General features: G+C 38.7%; 2 protein-coding genes across 2 annotated transcripts in view; both read left to right on the forward strand.

The window, feature by feature from the left end:
* LOC101308560 overlaps positions 1-8259 on the forward strand; it is a 27365-nt gene extending 19106 nt beyond the window's left edge. Inside the window, exons 7-8 of the mRNA XM_004295920.1 lie at positions 5055-7651; positions 7808-8259. Coding sequence (XP_004295968.1) covers positions 5055-7568 — 2514 coding nt within the window. The 3' untranslated portion in view covers positions 7569-7651; positions 7808-8259. The remainder of the gene's footprint in view (positions 1-5054; positions 7652-7807) is intronic.
* Positions 8260-9445: 1186 nt separating this feature from the next.
* The window catches only part of LOC101308855, a 34351-nt gene continuing 21496 nt past the window's right edge, over positions 9446-22300 (forward strand). The window contains exons 1-3 of the mRNA XM_004295921.1: positions 9446-11962; positions 15110-16334; positions 16371-17234. Of these exons, the coding sequence (XP_004295969.1) occupies positions 9867-11962; positions 15110-16334; positions 16371-17234 (4185 nt within the window). The 5' untranslated portion in view covers positions 9446-9866. The remainder of the gene's footprint in view (positions 11963-15109; positions 16335-16370; positions 17235-22300) is intronic.

Consider the following 22300-nt stretch of genomic DNA (forward strand, 5'->3'; position numbering starts at 1 on the left):
CGAATTATCTATGCTTCTTCTTGGTTGGGTGCCTGCATAGGAGTCCTGCTTTAAGTTTTTTTTNTTTTTTTTTTTCTTTTCCTCTCTTTGAACTTCTGCATGTATAGAGGAATGCTATTTTCTATTTAAAGAGAAAAGAAATCATAATAGGAATTGACATTATAAATATAAAAGGATCACGGATGTTCATAATTTTTCCTCCTTGTTAGAATAAAACTGATCATGATAGGGCAGCAGCTTTGATTTCGCATTCTTGAGGCTGAAGAAACAAACGCATAAGAGATCATCAGATTCCCATTTCTTGATGGTTCCAAAATGCAGAAAATATATTAAAGCAGCTGTTTTCTTCTGATTAGTTAATCAAAAGTATGAAAGGTTCAGACCAGTGTGTGTTTAGGATTATTGTCCAGCTCTAATATTCCAACCTGATCACCTCACATGCTCTCTGAGTCTGACTCTGTAAATTATATGTTTTATACAGTACTAATCGTGGTGTGAAAGGGCATTAAAACAATGGATTAGGTAACAATAACCTGAGATTAATACCAGAAGATCCATTCTTGTTCTTCACGAATATGAAATGGAACCGTAGTGATAGTCTCTCGCAGATAGGCTTTCTGGCTTGGTGATCAAGCTACCTAGAGAAACCGGTGGCTCTGAGTCTTATCGGTAGCTTCAGCTGGGTTTGACTGTGTCAAAAGGTTGAAGAGTCAACCTCGCTCAGCTGTTCATAGCCTCAGGTGGCATGACTGCCTTTCATCGAATACAAGAGGTAATTCTCAAACCCCAAGTTACAATAAGCACCTAAGGATATTCCTAAATTATTATCAGACAATGCCATAAATAATAGATTTTTTAACAAACACCAACCGGCAAAAATAACTATTCTAATAACAACTTTATTTGCTATCAAACAGTGGTGACACAATAAAAAGATCACTACTACATATGTAACATTTTTACATAAACTTGTTTTTGAGTAGTTATCTCTTTCTCTACATGAATCCCTCAGGTGTAAAGAAACCTATGTTGCACGGACACTCCACCCACCCATGTGGAGTGTCGGAGTGTCCAACACTCCCGACACACCGACACGCACGTGGCATGTCCGGAAAAGTTGACTTTTCCGACACGTTGACCGGCCCAACATGCCATCTCCGACACGCCACGTTATTATTTTTCAAATTTTTAACAAAGAAAAAAAAGAAGAAAAGAAAGAAAAATGAAACCAAAACCTAAAACATAAATGGGAAGTAGTTGTGAAGAGGTCGCACACAATCAAAAGAGAAAAGAACGCAAATGAACAAAAGAACGGAGACGAAAATGAACTAGCCCCATTTGGTTTAAACGGCGAGTTCAAAACGCAGACGAGTGGTTCTGCTAGACCAAGCTTTGGTCCTTGCCAGATCAAGTTCTCGGGTCGAACGACGAGTTTAGGATACCAAAATGACCGTGGCTCGATGCGTTAGCGTCGACGAACATGGTCAACCTCATGGCCAGAGCCTGGAAGCAAATTTGATCGCCGATCGGTGCTTCAAAGACAAGATTGCAAACAAAAGAGAGAGGAGCATGTGGTGAGAGAGACGATGCTCCATATGATTTTCGATTTTGAAATCAAAACTGAATTTTGATTTAAGAGTGAAGAAGAAGAAGTGGATTGTTTTCAGTATCAAAAAGAAGAAGAGTCGGATAGAATTTGGGTGGGTTTAGTCAAATATATACAGAGGAAGAGGGATTTTGCGTCAGAAACAAAGAGAAAGAGGGAGAAGTTGCATGGCGGCGTGAGTGTTCCTCACACAAAGAACAACAAAATAACCAAATAAATTATTATAATATATTTTATTTTATGTTTTTAGTGTTTTATATATATTAAAAATATAGTAAAATATTATATATTTACCGTGTCCAAGCCGTGTCGGAACTTAAGTTTTTGGGATTTGCTGTGTCGCCGTGTCTGTGTCCGTGTCCATGCAACATAGAAAGAAACAAAGTGAACACAGTGGCACAGTTGGGTACAAATAAAAGAAAAGAGTTTCAACTTAACCCCTATAGGTGATTGAGTTGGTAAAAATGTATGTGTGACACCCCATCACATTTACAATGAGAGAAACTAATTCACTTTAACCAATTTACCAGCTCCACAAGAATCGGTTATATCTTTAATCAAGGGGCACGGTTACTTACTTGAAATAGAATTAAAAAATGATTGAATGATTGTTATTCGTTACACATAATGGAATCAGAATAGATGTGGGTCCCACCACCTAACCAAGAATTGATTCCTTAATAACCCGAAATTGTAATTTCAAGGAGGGAGGCGGGTTTATAAATGATATCATCAGGAATCAACTTTTATATCTATAATACCCTCTATTAGTTTTAATATGCTAATAATAATGTGAAAGTTTTTTAGTTTTTTTTAGATACTAATGCTAGTGATCAATTTTTTTATTATTCTTTTTTAGATACTAATAATATGCTATTTACGGAAGTTGTTTAATTTTATATGTAGAAGAATAATAAGTATGATATCTTAATTTTGTTGTTCAACCCTTGCATCTTGTTGTTTGATATACAACTCAAAATACTAATACTACTAGGACCAAATGATTTTGATAAATGATGATAAAAGAGACGAGATTGCAATATATACAAGCACACACGTAACCTCTATATTAAATTATTAATATGTAACCCCCAGTATTTTAGTAATCAAAACTGTAATTAGTTATATTGTTAGTCTAATTTCATGGTAAGTAAACAACTCAATGAAATTAGGGAAAATGCCCATTTAGTACTAATTTAAACCATTTATTTCTCATTCTAATGAAAATCTTTTTCATTAGCCCATTTCAATATAAGGTGACCTTTTTTATGTCCAAATGCACAAATCTTTATGCCCAAATGCACAAATCTTTACTAAAGTCTTAACAAACCATATTATTTTAAGACTATTTTGTCATCACCTCTTACATATGCATAGAGAGAGAAAATAAAAGAGAGAATACTTGGCCGGAATCTCACCGAACTCTTGTCACCGGCCGCCGGACTCCGGTCATCGGAATTTCTCCTGTAACTAGTTACTGACCCCCAATAACCAGTTACTGACCAGTTAATGACCCTTAATAACCAGTTACTGACCCCTAGTAACCAGTTACTCACCAATTACTAACACCTAGTAACCAGTTTCTAACCCCCAGTAACTGGTTACTGGGTGTTAGTAACCAGTTATTGACCAGTTACTGACACCCAGTTACTGACCAGTTAATGACCCCTAATAACCAGTTACTGACCCCTAGTAACTAGTTACTCACTAGTTACTGACACTTAGTAACTAGTTTCTGACCCCCAGTAACTAGTTACTGGGTGTCAGTAACCAGTTATTGACCAGTTACTGACAACCAGTAACTGACCCTTAATAATCGTGTTATTAACCTCTAATAATCAGTTACTGACCCCCAATAATCAACTTATTGTAATAGAAAAGAAGAAATACCAGAACATAATCGAGTTATTCACCACCAATAATCAATCAAAACTATAACACAAATAATCAAGTTACCTATCAGCTACAAAAATACAACTACACCTACCGTAGACCAATGCACCCTCACACACCGGATCTACTCCCTTACCATGTGCCTTCCCTCACCGTACCTACTCCTCCCTCATCAAAACTGCTTCACCTCCCTCACCACGCACCCGACGCCTTTGATCTGGCTATGGAGGCCGAGCGCCGAGAGAAGACCGACGACCGCCGAGCGTCAAGAGAAGACCGATGACCGCTGAGCGCCGAGAAGACCGCCGAGCGCCAAGCGCTGAGAGAAGACCGACGACAGCCGAGTGCTGACCGACAAGCGCTGAGAGATAAGCCTCGACCGACGAGCGGCGAGAGACCAGCGGTGACCGACGAGCGCCTAGAGACGAGAGGAGGTCGGAGGAGAGCGGTGCGCTCATCAGGATGTAGCGGACAGACGTCCCTCAACGGAAGAGGTCGCCGGAGATGGTGGAGGCGAGGATGAGGTCGCCGACGAAGGATCTGTGAGAGAGAGAGAGAGAGAGAGAGAGAGAGAGAGAGAGAGAGAGAGAGAGAGAGAGAGAGAGAGAGAGAGAGGAGAGAGAGAGAGAGAAAGAGAAAAAGATGAGATTTGTATGGGTTTAATTCTATAGAGGGTAATAATATCTTTTGCATAAGAATCATTGAAATGACTAACATAAAAGATTTACATTGAAGTGGACATTAAAATCCCTGTTTTTGGGCATTTGGGCATTTTCCCATAAAATTAAACTCTCCACATACTATTCTATTCTGTCTCTCATTCCTTTATTCTTCTATTCCTGACGAAATTTATTCCAAGTAAGTAAACGTGCCCAAGATGTATATGAAATCACTAATCGAGTAAATCGACCTCTCAATTAGCTTGAAATCACAATGTATTTTCAAAACAATAGGAAGCTTGAGTTTGTCACAATTGGTAAAAGAGCAGAAGAGAAAAAAATCCATTTTTAGAGTAACATTTTGCATCACCAGATCAGACCAAACAAAGTTTCAATGAAAGACAGACTTGGACACTAGGTTTATAATTTCTAAAAATGGATGACTCCCTGGCTTCCTAGACCGACACATCCATTTTCGTCTCCACAAATATCTGACTTCCAAGAAACTTCACCACCCTCAGCTCATTATAAATAGCACTACCACAGTCCCAAAGCTTTTCTTCGAGTCCATGACCCTTTTCCTTCTCAAATCTCAAAGCTTTTCTTCAAGGTACGCCAGCCCTTCAGCTTGGTTTGTCTTTCTCTTCACTAAAGGTTCGTTCTTTGCTTAAAAATCTAATCTTTGACTTGAACCCTTTTGCTTGTAGTGAAAGATTGATGAAATTCTTAAGGTTGGTCAACTTGGGTTTAATCTAGTGTTGATGGGTATGGAAAAGTTTATGCCTTTTCTTCCATTGTGGGGTTGTTTCGATTTTGTGTGCTAGATTTCAATTCTAGGGTTTAGTCACCTTTATGATTTTGGGGGTTTAGGGTTTTACCCAGAATCATTTTGATTGTTTGTGAATATGGATCCAACTTACACTGGACTCCCTGATTTCATGAACGACATTGATTTCGAGCCCATGTTACCCAATTCATCTCAATTCCCAGACATCTCAAATCAGTACCAATTTAACCAGCTCTCTCCAGATCTTGATTTTCTGAGCAATCAGTTTTCAATTCCACCGGAACCGGAATCCGGTAATCTTGTTCCTCCAATTAGTGTTAGCACAGAGGGAGAGTCATTTAATCCTAATGGAGGCTCATTTTCTGGTCCTACTACTGTGAGCCCTGGAGTGGACTCTCCTTCCTCTGATGATATTGACTTCTCTGAAACTGTGTTCAAGTATGTAAACCAGATGCTTCTAGAGGAGAACGTAGAGCAAATGCCTATCATGTTCCATGATCCATTGGGCCTTCGTGTCACCGAGAAATCTTTCTTTGATGTTCTTGGCCAACAGTATCCATTCTCACCAAATCAGCAACAACAACAACCACAACAACAACAGCAAACACTTTATGTTGATCAACCCAACCGGCAACCGCTTTATGTTGACCAAAAAGTTGAGAGCCCTGATGATTATTTTGCCGGAAGCAGTAGTGATTTCAATGCTAGTAGTAGTAGTCCTAGTACTGGCAGTAGCAACTCGGCTGATTATCAGTCGCGTGGTGAATCTGGAGAGCAGAAGCCATCTTTTTCACAAACCTCTCTTTCTAGTGACAGTGTGAACCATTCCACTTCCAATTCCAATTCGCAACCGTCTCTTCCTCTGACAAATAGCCTGTCTACCTTTGGTGATGGGATGTTGGAAGCTTCTGTGAATCAGTTTCTGGCTCAGAATATATTTACAGATAGTGAATCTGTCTTGCAGTTTCAGAGAGGGGTAGAGGAAGCTAGTAAGTTCCTTCCTAAAGTTAATCCATTGGTTATTGATTTGGAAAGCAGTAGTGTGTCTTCAGAAGTGAAAGGACATGCTTCAACTGTTGTCGTCAAGAAGGAAAAGAGTGAGAGGAAGACCTCACCTAGTAAGCGAAGGGGAAGGAGGAACTCACCGAATGGGTCAATGGAAAGGAAGAAGTCACCTAATGGGTCAAAAGGAAAGAAGAATCACGAGCGAGAAGATGTGGATTCTGAAGGGAGGAGTAGCAAGCAGTCTGCAGTTTTTAAGGAGGAGATGGAGGAGGAGGAGGAGGAATTATCTGAGTTGTTTGACAAGGTCTTGCTTTGTACGGACGGGGGTAATCAGTCTTCATGTGGTTCATGTGGCGACAATGTAGATGTGAAGAATGAAGAAAGCAAAAACTTACAGCCAAATGGACAGCCACTGGCATCAAATGGTGAAGGTGGGAAGGCTCGTGCTAAGAAACAAGGCAAGAAGAAGGAAACTGTGGATTTAAGAAATCTCCTGATTCTCTGTGCACAAGCTGTGTCTGTCAATGATTATAGGACCTCTACCGAACTACTAAAGCAAATTAGGCAGCATTCTTCTCCTTTTGGCGATGGATCTCAGAGGTTGGCTCATTTCTTTGCAAATGGCCTGGAGGCACGAATGGCTGGTACTGGCACTGGAACCCAGATTTTTTATACTTCCCTTGCTTCCAAAAAGACATCGGCTGTTGAGATTTTGAAATCTTACCAAGTCAGTCTTGCATCTTGCCCTTTTAAAAGGATGTCAATTTTCTTCAAAAACAAGATGATTTTTAAGATGGCTGAGAAAGCAACTACCCTCCATATTGTGGATTTTGGTATCCTGTATGGTTTTCAGTGGCCAATCCTTATCCACAAGCTTTCAATGAGACCTGGTGGACCTCCCAAGCTACGAATTACAGGGATAGAGGTTCCCCAACCTGGATTTCGCCCAGCAGAGTGGATCGAAGAGACTGGAAGACGCTTGGCAAAATATTGTGAGCGCTTTAAGGTTCCTTTTGAGTTTAATGCGATAGCTTCGCAAAATTGGGAGTCCATCAAAGTAGAGGACCTCAAGGTTGAGAGGAATGAGGTGCTTGCTGTGAATTGTATGTTACGGTTCAAAAACCTACTGGATGAGACAGTTGAAGTGAATTGTCCAAGAGATTCTGTTCTAAAGCTAATCAGGAGTTTGAAACCAGATATTTTTGTTCATACTATTATTAATGGTGCCTACAATGCCCCATTCTTTGTCACTCGATTTCGGGAGGCTCTCTTCCACTTCTCTGCCTTGTATGATGTGTTTGATGTTAATATACCCCGTGACAATCCACAGAGGTTGATGTTTGAAGCAGAGTTCTATGGCCGAGAGGCCATGAATGTGATAGCATGTGAGGGGATAGAGAGGGTTGAGAGGGCCGAGACATACAAGCAGTGGCAAGTACGCTGTCAAAGGGCTGGTTTACAGCTTTTGCCATTGGACCAAGAGTTAGTGAAGGTGTTTAGGGATAAGGTGAAGGAATGGTACCACAAAGATTTCACAATTGATCAAGATAGTAATTGGATGCTTCAAGGATGGAAAGGCCGAATTGTCTATGCTTCTTCTTGTTGGGTGCCTGCATAAGAGTCTTACAAATCATTTCTTTTTGGAAGTTTGTTATTCTGTGAGACTGGAGATGAAAAGGATGTCAAGTTACCAGTTCAGAGGTATTATTTCCTCTTGCATCTTTGTATTCCTTTTTCTTATGTATGAAGATGTTCCGCTTCTATACTATAAAGTTGGTCACCGGTAGTGATAAATTTGAATTATTTGACCGACTCAGCAAGAGAAAAAGAAGCTGACCATATTTTCATATTTTACAGATCAATTGTGGTAGTACTTACTTCTTGCGGAAGAACGTAAGTAGGAGGTGATGATTTGCTTAGATGGCTGCGGCAACTCAAATGGATGCAATATCTGAAGGTTTTTTGGTCTGATAAATGACAATCTGAGATATAGGGTTCTAATATGATATGTAGTTGTCTAGATGCAGTTGGTTGTATGACTAACAAAACTGCTTAGATAGTGAACAAAATAGGAACTTCTGTTGTGATGGAAAGCTAATGTTACACTAAAATTGCCTACTGGCATACTTGGTGGGGCACTTGTATCCTTGATCCTTGTATTTACCATAGGTTTAGGAATGGAAGGGTTTAGATGTTCTGAATCTTTGTACAATCTTTTGGAAACTTGGAAGCTATATATCTGTTTTATCAGATATTCTCAAGAAGTGGACTTTTCATTTAATTTATAGTACATGCTTTTTATGTGGTTTATTCATCTGTCATTTGCGTTGCTCATAGTTCTCTCTGTTCTTGGTTTTTGTATTGCAAGGCTGATAGCTTCTTTATTTTTCTATAAAACTGCTGTGAGAATTTTTGAATGACTGCATTTTCAGAAACAAGAAACAGTGACATCAAATTGCATTATGTAGTTGTAGTCCCAATTATTCTTGTGCTGTGGAAGTTAATTAATTGATGACCTTCAGTTTTTGTTGGAGAAGGCATTTTCCACCTATTCAGCTAGGTGATTCATGGTTATCACGCTGGATGATAGATAGTGGATACAGTGACAAAAATGTGAAGTTATTTGACTCTTTGTTGAATCTATGCTGCCTTTTCTGTTCACGTTGAAAATCTCTCTGATATGTTGGAGATGGTTGGGTCATCCATCTATGTTCTCGCTTTCACCTTCATACTGAAATCACCTCACATATGCTATTGAGTGCGCTCCTCTTGATGATTTAGCCTTTTTCAGAAAGAAATTATGCAAAGAAATTTTTCTACTATATATCTTCACCAAAGTTGAGCAACTGATTGCTGATGAGCACCTCCAAATTTCGATTGCCTCTATAATGCTCTGGCATGATGGTGAACACCTTTTGTCTTTGTTTTTTGGTACCGGATGTTTACATCATCTAATTTTATAGTGTGGCGACAGATGTTGAACACATATGATTGTTTTTCTCTCCAAAATTACAGGCTTTTGATTCTTAAACTTTGAAATTTACTATATTACTGATCTAACAAAACTCAGGAGCACTGATCTTGGTAGGATTTTCATTTATTTATTAATTAAGTTGATTTAGAACCGGCATCCATGTGGTTTGATGTTTGACATTTCCCTAATACACTAATAGTAGTATGATTTTTAAATGATAAACTTCAGCAGTGAGTGCTATCATGGTTTTTTATATCATCTATTATTCGTTTGCCTTGACTGTAACACCAGAAAATTATAATCACGCATGAGTTTAGGACTGTCCATTTGTCCCGGTGCATTTCATCTTTATGTTTAAATACTTATATAGTCCACTTGATTTGTACAACAATCAGACTGATTGGCTCTCTCCCATATAGTCTGGACTTGTTAGAAGGTGGAGGCTAACATATTATAGTTTAAGATTGGTAAAAATTAAGATTTAATGCCTTCTCAGAATGAAGGATCATTAATTCATTTCTGTGAAGATTGCTGTCGAGCTTTTGTTTAAGAAGGCAAATAACACACATCCAGTCACTGTCTGATCATTAACATTTTCCTCAGGTGTGACTTACTCTCCAATTTCTTGTAACTTAGTTATTCCTTGAGATGTTTCAGCTTTTATTCAATGTTTTTCTGAATTATTTATGTGTTGGTAACCTGTTTGTCATATTGTACAAAGTCTGAATCAATATTTGTTAGTTCTTCCTTCCTTGAATTGGTTCAGCTTTCATTCATTGATTGTTCGTTTGTTTTGTTCATGTTCATGGTTGATATTGTACAGATCATGCTCTCTTTTTCTAGATTTTTAATATATCCAATTTTGTTTTTCCTAAAGCTTCTTCTGATGAGTTGATTGCATATGACAGTTGAGATTTCTTTCTGCAAAGATAGGTTGGTGTCATGCATACACTTCTTGAGAGTTTTTCTGTTCCCATGGAATCATTCATATTTGATCAGGGCTCAGTTTCAAACTATTCTTATCCAGATCATGGTAATGGGTTTGAAGTAAATCATGAACTCGTCAACCCAGTTTTCCATCCAACCAACTTGGACCTCCCTAGTGATTCTAGTACATCTTTTAACCCGGCTTCAGACGGATATTCTGGTGACAGTAATGACTACAATAATCCTGTTCTTAAGTACATAAGTGATATTCTTCTTGAAGAAGACATTGAGGATAAGCCCTGTATGTTGCAGGACTGTTTGGCCCTCCAAGCTGCAGAGAAATCATTCTATGATGTCCTTAATCAAAAGGATTCTACAACACTCCATCAAAGCTTTGAGTACTCGGATGATTACAGGAATAGTTGTTTTAGCAATGGTGGCGCTATTCTTGGCAAGACATACGGGGTTGCTGATCCTTCAGAAACATGTCATGTGCAATCTTCTCTTGTTCAATGTCTGTCGGATACCTCTTTGGTTACTGATACACTTTCAAAGCTGCATAGTCTTGGGGATTCTGGAAGGGTGGAGGAAGCAAATAAGTTGGTTGAAAATTTTAAAATCATTGATGCAGAGAAGTACCAATTAATGCCTCGAGGTTCTCAGACACTTGTAGGATCAAATTCAGCGTCTCAGCAACAGAATGATGGGTACAACTCAGCATATAGATCAGAGGCAAAGAAAAATCGTCAAAGGCAGGATAGTCATTGTCCAGAAGAATGGAGAAGCAACAAGCAGTCAGTTGCATATTGTGCTGATGATTCTGAGCCACAGGACATGTTTGATAAGGCGTTGCTCTTTCAAGGTGTGAATCATGAGTCCGCTGAGTCTATTTCTCATCATGATTGTTCTAATGTGGGAAGCAGGCAGCCCAAAGGATCTAAGTCAGCGCGTTCAAAGAGACAAAATAAAAAGGAGAAAGTAGTAGATTTGTGCACAATGTTAACTCAGTGCGCCCAAGCTGTTGCAAGTTATGACCAACGAAATGCTGTTGAACTACTGAAGCAGATCAGGCAGCACTCTTCTCCCTATGGTGATGCAACCCAGAGATTAGCTCATTACTTTGCTGATGGCCTTGAGGTACGCTTAGCTGGCGCTAGAACCCCGTCATATTCGCCTATTGCAAGTATGCAGATATCAACTGTTGAAATACTGAAAAGCTACCAGATGTATGTCACTTCAACCCCTCTCAAGACTGTGCCAATTTTTTTTGCCAATATGACAATTATGAAACTAGCAAGAAAAGCGACAAGTCTTCACATTATTGATTTTGGTACTTCTTATGGTTTCCAATGGCCCTCTCTAATCCAATGTCTTTCAGAGAGATATGGTGGACCTCCTAATCTCCGTATCACTACGATTGAGCTTCCCCAACCAGGTTTTAGACCCACGGAGAGGATTGAAGAGACCGGTCGTCGCTTAGCAAAGTATTGTGATAGATTTAGTGTCCCATTTGAGTTCCATGTCATTGCTCAGAAATGGGAAACTGTAGGATTTGATGATCTTAAAATTGACAGAAATGAGCTGATTGTGGTCAACTGTCTACACCGGTTGAAGCACGTTCCTGATGTGACAATGATGGGGAAGAGTCCAAGAGATGCTGTCCTAAAGTTGATCAGGAAAATCAATCCAGAAATTTTCATTCATGGGGTTGTCAATGGGGCATATAATTCACCCTTCTTTCTCACACGTTTCAAACAGGCACTCTCTCACTTTGAGGCAATCTTTGATGTCTTTGAGGCCACCATTCCTTGTGAGGATCAACAACGAATGTTTTTTGAAAGAGCAGGATATGGTAGAGACATAATGAATGTAGTGGCATGTGAGGGACTGGAAATAGTTGAAAGGCCTGAGACATATCAGAAGTGGCAGGTCAGGAATGTGAGGGCTGGGCTGAAGCAGCTCCCATTAGACCAGGAGCTGTTGAAGAAGGTGAAGACTATGTCAAAGTCGATGGATTATCACAGTGATTTTAGGATTGATGAAGATGAGCAATGGATGCTGCAGGGTTGGAAAGGAAGAGTCCTCATGGCCCTTTCCTTGTGGAAACGCGAGTAGGAGTTTCACAATCTGGATTCATTGTTGGTTCTCAATTTTTGCTGTAATCTTTCACATATAAAATGGTCCTGTATATGATACTGTTGTCATGGTTTAATGAGTTCATTGTTAATATTCACTCATTCATCTCTGTCAAATGGAGCTGATATAAGATCAGTGTCATTCAATTTCAAACTAAGCTTGATATCAGGGTGGCTTCTGGACAAACACATTCTTTGTTGGCAAGTAATCTGTGATTTTGGTATTTCCACCTGTTCAGGTGGGTGATCAATGACCCACCTAAACAAGTTCTCTGTTATCTATGATCAGTGTAACAGGTGGTTTCTGTTTTTGCTTCACTATGTTAGTTGTGAAATTTTTCTTGTATAAACTCACTGGCCATTTCCTGACATCTGCACAGAAAAAAAAAAAAGAAGGGAAATTGTAACTTCTTATAACATAAAAAGAGGCAGAAGAAGTGAAGAACAAACATTAATTTCTGAGGTAGGAGCTAAGGAAAACTAATGTGTTTGATTCAAGTCTTGGTGATTATAAAGACTGTAAGGTTTGTATTGTTAATATACGAAGGGTCTAAATTTGGAAGCAGAACAACCCACAAGTTTAATTGATTGAGTTAGAATTTGAATCAAGGTGTATAGAATTGGTTTTGAGTTGCATAGTTTCACACCAGCAACTTTTCATGCCAACATCAGTCGTTGGATCTAAATAATATAATTAGGTTCCAAAGATGAAGCAGTGTACTTTGTTCTAATCCAAAGTCCTATCCGAAGAGCCAAGACAAATTCATGTATGTATGTAACCCTTGAGCTATTATGGTCAAATGATTATACTTGTTCATATGATAATGTTGAGTAATATTTTCTCATTTGAAAACTATATTTGACTGAAGGTTTATATGTCTTGCCTTGTATTAAAGAGAAGAGTATCCTCCAAGTCTCCAACTAATGCCATTAGTCCATGACTAACATAAAACTCTTAATTTGACACGCAACTATGGAAAGGTGATTGCGGTCCGTTAGTCAAACGGAGGAATTCCATCAGCATCATTTCTTTTTGGCAAAGAGCAGCGTACAAAATCACTTAGATCTCATCTCACATGTGATGTCTAACTTTTATAGCAATATCATAGGTTTCAAAATAGATGTAACATGGTGGTCAAAAAAGTTGTATATCATTTGTCCGTAATTTGATATTAGTAGAGCATGTTTAGCAATGTTAATCATTTTGTAGTCATATTTTATCTAAGAAGCTATGCATCCACATAGTTATCTCTATTCGTCCATAAGTAGGATTTTTCATGGCTCATTACCTCACTCTATTGTTCAACCTCTTAATTTAAAGTTTTTATACCAAAAAGTCTTTTATGCAATGTAAGTGGCTAGTTTTTATTATTGTTCTTATAATATAAAGTCTTCTATGCACCGAGAGTCGTGAGCATGTCTTCAATCTTTGGGCCTTTGTTGGTGGGCGTATACCATATTTTATGTAAATTTAATATTTTGTTCCAACTCATGGTAAAGTTAAGTATATATTTATACCAGGTTCTGTTCTAATATGTTGATATATTTATTATGATCATTAAGACTAACCCCCCCCCCCCCCCCCCCCCAAAAAAACCCCAATTATTATAAAGCAAACAGAGTATTTGATATGGATATATGTGTATCGTAATATGGATGCAAATTTACCGACCCCCCTAATGCCCACCTACTCTTATGTCATGTGTCTTTTTGGTTAGTAATATAAAATTATAATAGATGCATTCCATTGTCATTTTACTTGTAACTTTAATTCTTTCAAAATTAATCTTTTTTATTTGTTTAAGTTGATCTCAAAAAGTCTTTTTCATTTATTACCCACGCAGGTTTTTGCTTTAGTTTTCAGAACACCCAAGCTCATCTTAACTTCTTAAGCCTCAAATCTAACGAAAGTGAATTTTCAAGTGCAGAAAGTAGTTTAAGGAAAGCCTACATGATTATCCTTTTGAAACAGCACCCCCGTAAGGATATAATCATAATGTGGGTTAGGAGTTTGGGCATCCAATTACTTTGGCCATCCCTAAAGTCTGAGTTAAGGGTCAATTTTATTTGAATTTGGGCACAGTAGCTAGTCGACCTCAATTTTAAGGTATACAGTTTTTTTTTTCTTTCGATTTATGTAAACTTCTGGGTTTAATCGGGTTTAGTTTTTTTTTTTTTGGACGAAAAAAGTCTTGGAGTTATATTAATACGAGGAGTCTTCATAATTACCTTGTTTTTTTTTTTTTTTCAAAAAGGAGTTAAAGTTAAAAGTAAAATGAAAACATAATGCATTTTTTATAATTGATATTACTAACCATGGTTAGAGATGGTTATGAAAAATGACACATGACATAAGAGTATGTGTGTGGGCATTAGGGTGGGCAAATAAGGATAGTCGGTAAATTTGCATTCATTGTAATATGGGGTTTCGGTTTTATGTCTCCTCTTATATAATCTGTTTAAACAATAAAGGCATGAGAGTGGTGGTTGTTGTACTATATATCCTTATTTCGAAAACAAATGTATTTGATGTAATTTGACTCTACATACATGGGTGCTCTAGATCTTGTCCTTTTCTCATAATCTTGCTCTAAGAAAAAAAAAATTACAATTCAACTCTTAACCTTTTTTTTTTTTTTTTTTGTAAAATGACATGGTTTTCCAAAAGTTAAAATATTTGTAGACTTGACTTTGTCAGTTTATCACTTTATCTCGAGTGGCAGATCATCTTTTTGTTCTGGTTCTCCTCGCTCCACAAGATCACCCTGACGTCTAAAACTGATTGGCATCCTATTTGGCAAGACCTTCCCAGAAGCTTCATTGCTAAGAAAATTCAAGCTTCTTCTCCCAGCTTCTCAGCTTGACATGCTTTGAATATATAAACCAAACCTCCAGCCACTCTCATTTTAGTCAGAGGTAAAGTAATCTGCATCCTTTCTTATCTGAGCTTTACATTCAGGTTCTGTTTGTTCATATCTACCATTCTTGCAAATAACCTGTTTGATGATTCAACTCAAGTCTGAGTCTTGCTCTCTTTCTGGGTATCTCATTTTTCTCTCTTCTTTTTTCCAAAGCTTTAATCTTTAGTGTTACAGTTTCATATCTGAGTTGGGTTTCTTGACAAATAGATCTTGATAGATTAGTTGTTCCTATGGATACCCTTCATAGATATTCTGTTCCAGAGTTCAAATATGACCATGGCCCTGTTTCTGTCTGTCCAAATCCAATTGTAAATGGGTTCAAAGTAAATCATGAATCCACCAATCCGGTGTTACCTGCATCCAGATCTGAGCTGTCTAGTGATTCAAGTAATGAGGGCTCAGAGGTAGATGGTCTTGATATCAATGACTGCAATCATCCTGTACTCAAGTACATAAGTGATATTCTTCTAGAAGAAGACTTGGAGGGTAAGCCCTGCATGTTGCATGACTGTTTAGCCCTCCAAACTGCTGAGAAGTCTTTCTATGATGCCCTTGTTCAGAAGGACCCTCCTTTACCCAACCAACCCTCCTCTAGTTCTGTGCACCAAAGCTCTGAGAGTTCTGATGATGATTCCCCACAGAGTTTCCAAAGCAGTAATCGCTCCTTTCCTGTCAAGACAGATTGGGTTTGGGATCCGGCGTTCTCTCCTGTCCAATCTTCTCTGTTTGAGTCTTTCTCCAATACTCTTTTGGTTTCTGATTCAATTTCTAAGATGCAAAGTCTTGGAAATTTTGGAGGGGTGGGGGAAGCAAGCAAGTTCCTTTCAAATGCGAAACTTGAAATGGTTGACTTAGATAGGTTTCAATTGATGCCTCAAGGTCCAGTCTCATCTGAGTCAGGGGCGGATGGATACAGCTTTACAAATGGATCAAAGGGAAAGAAGACTCATCAGAGGGAGGATAGTCATTTTCTAGAAGAAGAAGAGAGGAGCAGCAAGCAGTCAGCTGCTACAGGGGATGACTTTGAGCCACAAGAATTGTTTGACAAGGTTTTACTTTGTCCTCATGAAAATCATGAGTCTGAGCTTTGTGCAGATGATGAGTCTTTTAAAACAGAAGGAAATGGGAAGTTGCAGCGTAAAAAGCAGCCAAAAGGATCAAAGGCAAAGCGACAGAATAACATTGGTGAAGTGGTAGATTTGTGCACAATGCTAACTCAATGTGCACAAGCTGTGGCAAACTTTGACCAACGAACTGCAAGTGAACTACTCAAGCAGATAAGGCAGCACTCAACCCCCCATGGTGATGCAACCCAGAGATTAGCTCATTACTTTGCTGATGGCCTCCAGACACGCTTGGCTGGTGCCAAAACCCCATCGTATTCGCCTCTTGTAAGTGTGCAGATATCAGCTGCTGAAATATTGAAAGCATACCAGGTATTTATTACAGCTTGCCCTTTCAAGAAGATGTCACACTTCTTTGCCAACAGAACAATTATGAAACTAGCAGAAAATGCAACAAGGCTTCACATTATTGATTTTGGTATTTCTTATGGATTTCAATGGCCTTGCCTGATTCAACGTCTGTCCCAAAGACCTGGTGGACCTCCTAAGCTTCGTATCACAGCAATTGAGCTGCCCCAACCAGGTTTTCGACCTACAGAAAGAGTTGAAGAGACCGGACGTCGCTTGGAAAAATATGCCAAGAGATTTGATGTCCCCTTTGAGTATAATGTCATTGCTCAGAAATGGGAAACTATCCGAATTGAGGACATCAAAATTGACAGAAGTGAGTTGATTGTGGTCAATTGTATGCACCGTTTAAGGAACATACCAGATGAGACGGTGATGGTGAACAGTCCAAGAGATGCTGTCCTTAAGTTGATAAGGAAAATTAGTCCAGACCTTTTCATTCATGGTGTTGTCAATGGGACATATAATGCTCCCTTCTTTCTCACACGATTCAGAGAGGCACTTCTCCACTACTATACACTGTTTGATATGCTGGAGGCGACCATCTCTCGTGAAGATGGACAACAGCGGTTTATGTTTGAGCAAGCAATATATGGTAGAGATGTAGTTAATGTCGTAGCGTGTGAGGGACTGGAAAGAGTTGATAGGCCTGAAACATACAGACAATGGCAGGCCAGGAATGTGAGGGCTGGGTTCAAGCAGCTACCATTAGACCAGAAGCTGTTGAAGAAAGTGAAGACTATGTCAAAAGTCATGTGTTATCATGATGATTTTAGAGTTGATGAAGATGGACATTGGATGCTGCAGGGATGGAAAGGAAGAACCATCATGGCTCTTTCTTTTTGGAAGCCTACTTAGGAGTTGGACATCGCTCTGTCTTTTGTTTTGGGACAAAGTTTGTTCTTGTGTTGTGAACTTTGATAACTGCTGAATGAGGTGGTCATACATTTCTACTCTTCTCCGTGACTGAGAGATTGATCTAGGATTTATAATCTTTTAAAGCAAAGCTTGAGTCATGCCCTAGTTCATATCAGGCTATCTGCTTCTTCCCAGGCAACAATCCTGGTTGGTCAGTTATCCATAATTTTGGTAGAACAAGGTACTTTCACGTACTCAGGTGCAGTAGCGGATTCATGTTGGATGGTGTCTCTGGGAATCTAATGCTACTTTGCCTCTTAGTATTCGTATTTTTTTTGGTTTGTTTGTGGGATGATTCTTTTGTATTCCTCGGTTTACTTATGGTACATATCCATCTTGTGCCTTTGTAACCTTGTTGAAAGTCTGATTATTCTATCTTTATTTTTTCTTCGTTTACTCTGTACAAATTCTGTACAAAATTTAATAAACATTATACATTTGTCATAGAAAAACCAGATTTGGGGACTGCACCATTTATCTATAACAGTAATGCCTTTTAGGTTTCATTTGGAATTTGATGTCAATTGTTTACTTGGAAGCTAAGTTATCGCGGGGGGATGTTATGAAACAAGTTTGATTCTGTCATGGTGTCTTGAGATGAGGAAGACAGAATGCTAGTCGTAGTTTGTAACTATATAGCTTCTTCTTCAGATTGTTGCTATTTGTTATTTTTGGAACAAATGCGATGAGACTCATATCACTCCATATTACTAGAAAAGATACAGATATAAATCACTAAAAGCTAATAAGACAATACAAACAATCCTGCCCCTGGTTAAAAGAGTGTACTGAAAAAAAATATTCAAGTACAATGAGACTGAAAATTGTAACTAGTTGTCTATTGAAAACTCTCATCATAGGACAAAATTATTCAAAAAAAAGAAAAAAAAAAAAAAGAAAAAAAAAAAAACAAAAGTACATAACATTGTGAAACTGAAACGTACGTACTCTAGCCTCTAGGTCATGGAACCTAGCTAGGCAGGTTTCCAAAATGAAAGAGCCGTGAAGATCCGTCCTTTCCATCCATGCAGCATCCAATCCCCATCTTCATCAATTCTAAAATCATTATGATAATCCATCAACTTCGAAAATTTCTTTGCTTTCTTCATCAACTCCTGGTCCAATGGGAGCTGCTTCAACCCAGCCCTCACATTCCTGGTCTGCCACTTCTTGTAAGTCTCAGGCCTTTCAACCCTTTCCACTCCCTCGCATGCTATGATATTCATTATGTCTTTACCATGAATATCTCTCTCCAACACCATCCGACGCTTCTCTTCACGAGGAATGGTTGCTTCAAATATATCAAATATGGTATAGTAGTGCAAGAGTGCCTCTTTGAACCGTGTGGCAAAGAAGGGTGTATTGTGTCTCCCATTGATAACCCCATGAATGAAAAGGTTGGGATTTATATTCTTGATCAACTTCAGGACAGCATCTCTCGGAGAGTTCTCCATCACCGTCTCATCATGTATGTGCCTTAACCGGTGCAGACAATTCACAACCACCAGCTCATTTCTGTCAATTTTCAGATCCTCACACCGGATAGTTTCCCATTTTTGAGCCATGACATTGTACTCAAACGGCACATTGAACTTTGCACAATACCTTGCTAGGAGGCGCATGGTCTCTTCGACCCTTTCTGTAGGTCGGAAACCAGGTTGTGGAAGCTCAATTGCTGTGATATGTAACTTAGGTGGTCCGTGAGGTCTTTCAGAGAGATGTTGGATAAGGCAGGGCCATTGGAAACCATAAGAAATACCAAAATCAATAATGTGAAGCCTTGTTTCATTTTTTGCTAGCTTCATGATTGTTCTGTTGGCAAGGAATCGTGAAATCGTAATGAAAGGGCATGTAGAAGCAAATACCTCGAAAGCTAGTAGGATTTCAGCGGCTGATGTGTGCCTACTAAAGAGAGGCGAAAACGATGGGGTTCTGACACCAGTAAGGCGCGCCTCTAGGCCATTGGCAAAGTAGTGAGCTAACCTTTGAGTTGCATGGCCATCGGGGGAGGAGTGCTGCCTTATCTTCCTGAGTAGTTCGCTCGCTGTTCCTTGGTCATAGCTTGCCACGGCTTGTGCACATTGATTTAGCATGGTGGTCAAATCTACTGCTTCCTCATCCTTGTTCTGCTGCTTTGAACGATTTGTTTTAGATCCTTTTGACTGCCTGTTTTGCTGCAACTTCTCTGTTCCTTCCCTTTTCGTAGAACAATGAGGCGTACAAGATCCCCACTCCTCATGATGATCACCTTGACAGAGTAACACCTTATCAAATATTTCTTGAGGCACGGAGTCATCGGCAGAAACAACTGACTGCTTGCTGCTTCTTCCTTCTTCTGGATGCTGTTCATCCTCTCTTTGATGATTCTTCTTTCCCTTTAATCCATTTGTTTGGTATCTCTCCTTGTCATTGATATCGAAATTCCCATTTGTACGGAACTTGCTTGCCTCTCCAGCCTGTCCAAGACTTTTCATCTTGAAAAGAGAATCTGAAACCGTAAGAGTATCTGAAAAAGACTCGACAAGAGAAGAATGAATGGAATCATTTTGCGAGTACTCAGAGTTTTGGCAAGGCAGAGGGAGTTGGTTGGAGAAAGGAGGATCCTTGGGATACAGGGCATCGTAGAAGGTTTTTTCAGCAGCTTGGAGAGCCAAACTGTCCTGTAACATGCAGTTCTTTCCTTCCAGATCTCCATCAAGGAGAATATCACTTATGGACTTGAGCGTTGGATTGTTGAAGTAATTTATATCGAAAGTTGCTTCCTCAGAATCACTGGGATGGATAAGTGTGTTGGTGGATTCGTGATGCATCTGAAACCGGTCGCCAAGATTTGGATTGGAAGCTACTGAAGTTAAGGCGTGGCCGAAGCTGGATCTTTCCATGGATAGAACCTTGAATTTCAAGAAACCCAAGTACAGCACGAGAGCTGATGAGCAAAGAAGCACAGTGAAGTGAATATTATATAATTCACTTGACAGATAAGAACTGGAACCAATAATAGAGTTTCTTTCACTTGAGGAAAATCAATATGATTAATGGAGCTGGAGGTGTATATACTAGTATATATTTTCACAGAAGTATGTAGCCTTTTCCAAATAGAAGCTGGAGATTGAACTATTCACAGAGCAATGGTCCTTAGGGAAAATCTTGAACTTCAAAAGCATGTAGTCTTACCAGTCAAAAGCCGCCTTCAAATAATTCAATACAACTGATGCACATTGTAGAATGTAGGATTGATGATGGTAATGTTTGGCTAAGGTCAGTTGTGGGCATGTGGCTTTTGAGCTGACTCTTCTGTTTTTCTCAAGTCCTAAAGGAGCAGCTAACCTTGACTTTGTTATTTGAACAGGACGGGGTCCTCACGTCCTAGACTGTCACACATCACATATAGTGATATAACTAGCTAGCAACTTTCATTCAAATATTTCTTTTTTCTTTTATCTCTATCGTATATGAGAAAATGCTTCATTAGCAAAAACATAAATTTAACAGAAGCCTAGAGGACCCTTAAGTTAAGGACTTGGTGAAGATTTTTCGGCTTATCCCACCTTTCGATCTTATATCCACATCTTGACCGTTTAATTTATAGGTATTTATGAGTAGATCATTTCTTCAAATTTTCAGCTATATTGAAAATTGTTAAGACATTTATGTGTGATTTATCAATTATGAACTTGAACGGTTCATATTTGACAGATTTGGTTCGTCCATTAATTTGATCTAGTTTGTTATCTTAACGAACACCAATTTAGGTGAAAATTTGTAAAAATGATCTACTCATAGAAACCTAAAAACTGAACGGATGAGATGTCAAAATATGATCGAAAATTGGGTCTTTTAAACCATAAACTGAAAAGTCATCAACTAGTCCTTAACTTAAGAGTTCTCATTAGAATGGCTCCCTAAATTTAACTATATACATTTGTTGGTTAACTGTTCATAAGCATGTGAACAGTGTTTTCACACTGTTCACTAACAACAGTGAACTTTTTTTTTTGGTTCTGAAACAGGTAATTTAGATTTTTTTAGATAGGCTCTCTCTCGGTAAAGAATTTTTTGCCCTCCATTTTTGACTTTTCTTCTGCCTCCTGAATCTTCCGGATCGATCTTACCTCTTCAGACCTCCTTTATTTTTATTTCTCCCGTCTCTCTGTCTTTGCATCTCAGAGAATATCATCATTTCGTTCCATCTCTTTCACTATTGTTCCGTTTTGTGCCTATATACTATTGTTTGGTTAACTGTTCATAAGCACTATGAATAGTGTGTGGACCTTTTTACCCTGCTGATGAGCTGTGTAATTTCGTATTTACCCTTCGTTTCAACTCTAGGTATAATTTTTTATTTTTTTCTGCCGTTTCTCGCTCTCTCTCTCTCGCCCAACATTTCTCCATCTTTCTCACACTCTCTAGACTTTTCTCAAAATAGCTTCAACATTTCTCACAAAACAGAAGAATCTAGATATATTAATATATCACCGTGATAATTTATTACCTTGTTGTTTCACGGAACTATTTTTGTCATTTTCTCTTCTGCTTTGTTTGTATACGTACAAATCAAAACAATTGGAGCATTTATATTTTGGGTAGAACACAAGACTAGATATTTTGTTGTATAAATGTTATTTTTATGATAGCTCTTATACATGTAGAATATGCATAATGTAGATATTACACCGCGCCAAGACGCGGGTATCAACTCTAGTTGTTCTACATATATATGTGCACAGTTCCGATGCATCAACACCAGGCAAGCTTCAACAGCATCAAGTTCCTCTTATTTTAGCTTTTAGTTTTCTTTTAGCAGGTGCATACGATCATTACGATGAAGTAGAGCTAGAGACTTGCTTGTTTCGTGTAATATATGCTTCCAGAGGGTAAGGAGTGCCAATCTTATAAAGTTATAGTTTAGGGTATTTAGTGTAATGTGAATTGAACCAGCTAGCTAGGAGTTTCATGTATAGGAAAGAGAAAATGCCAATTTAATACTAATTTTAGCTCTTCAT

Source organism: Fragaria vesca, linkage group LG3 (assembly GCF_000184155.1).
Source record: "Fragaria vesca subsp. vesca linkage group LG3, FraVesHawaii_1.0, whole genome shotgun sequence".
NCBI classification, from domain to species: domain Eukaryota; kingdom Viridiplantae; phylum Streptophyta; class Magnoliopsida; order Rosales; family Rosaceae; genus Fragaria; species Fragaria vesca.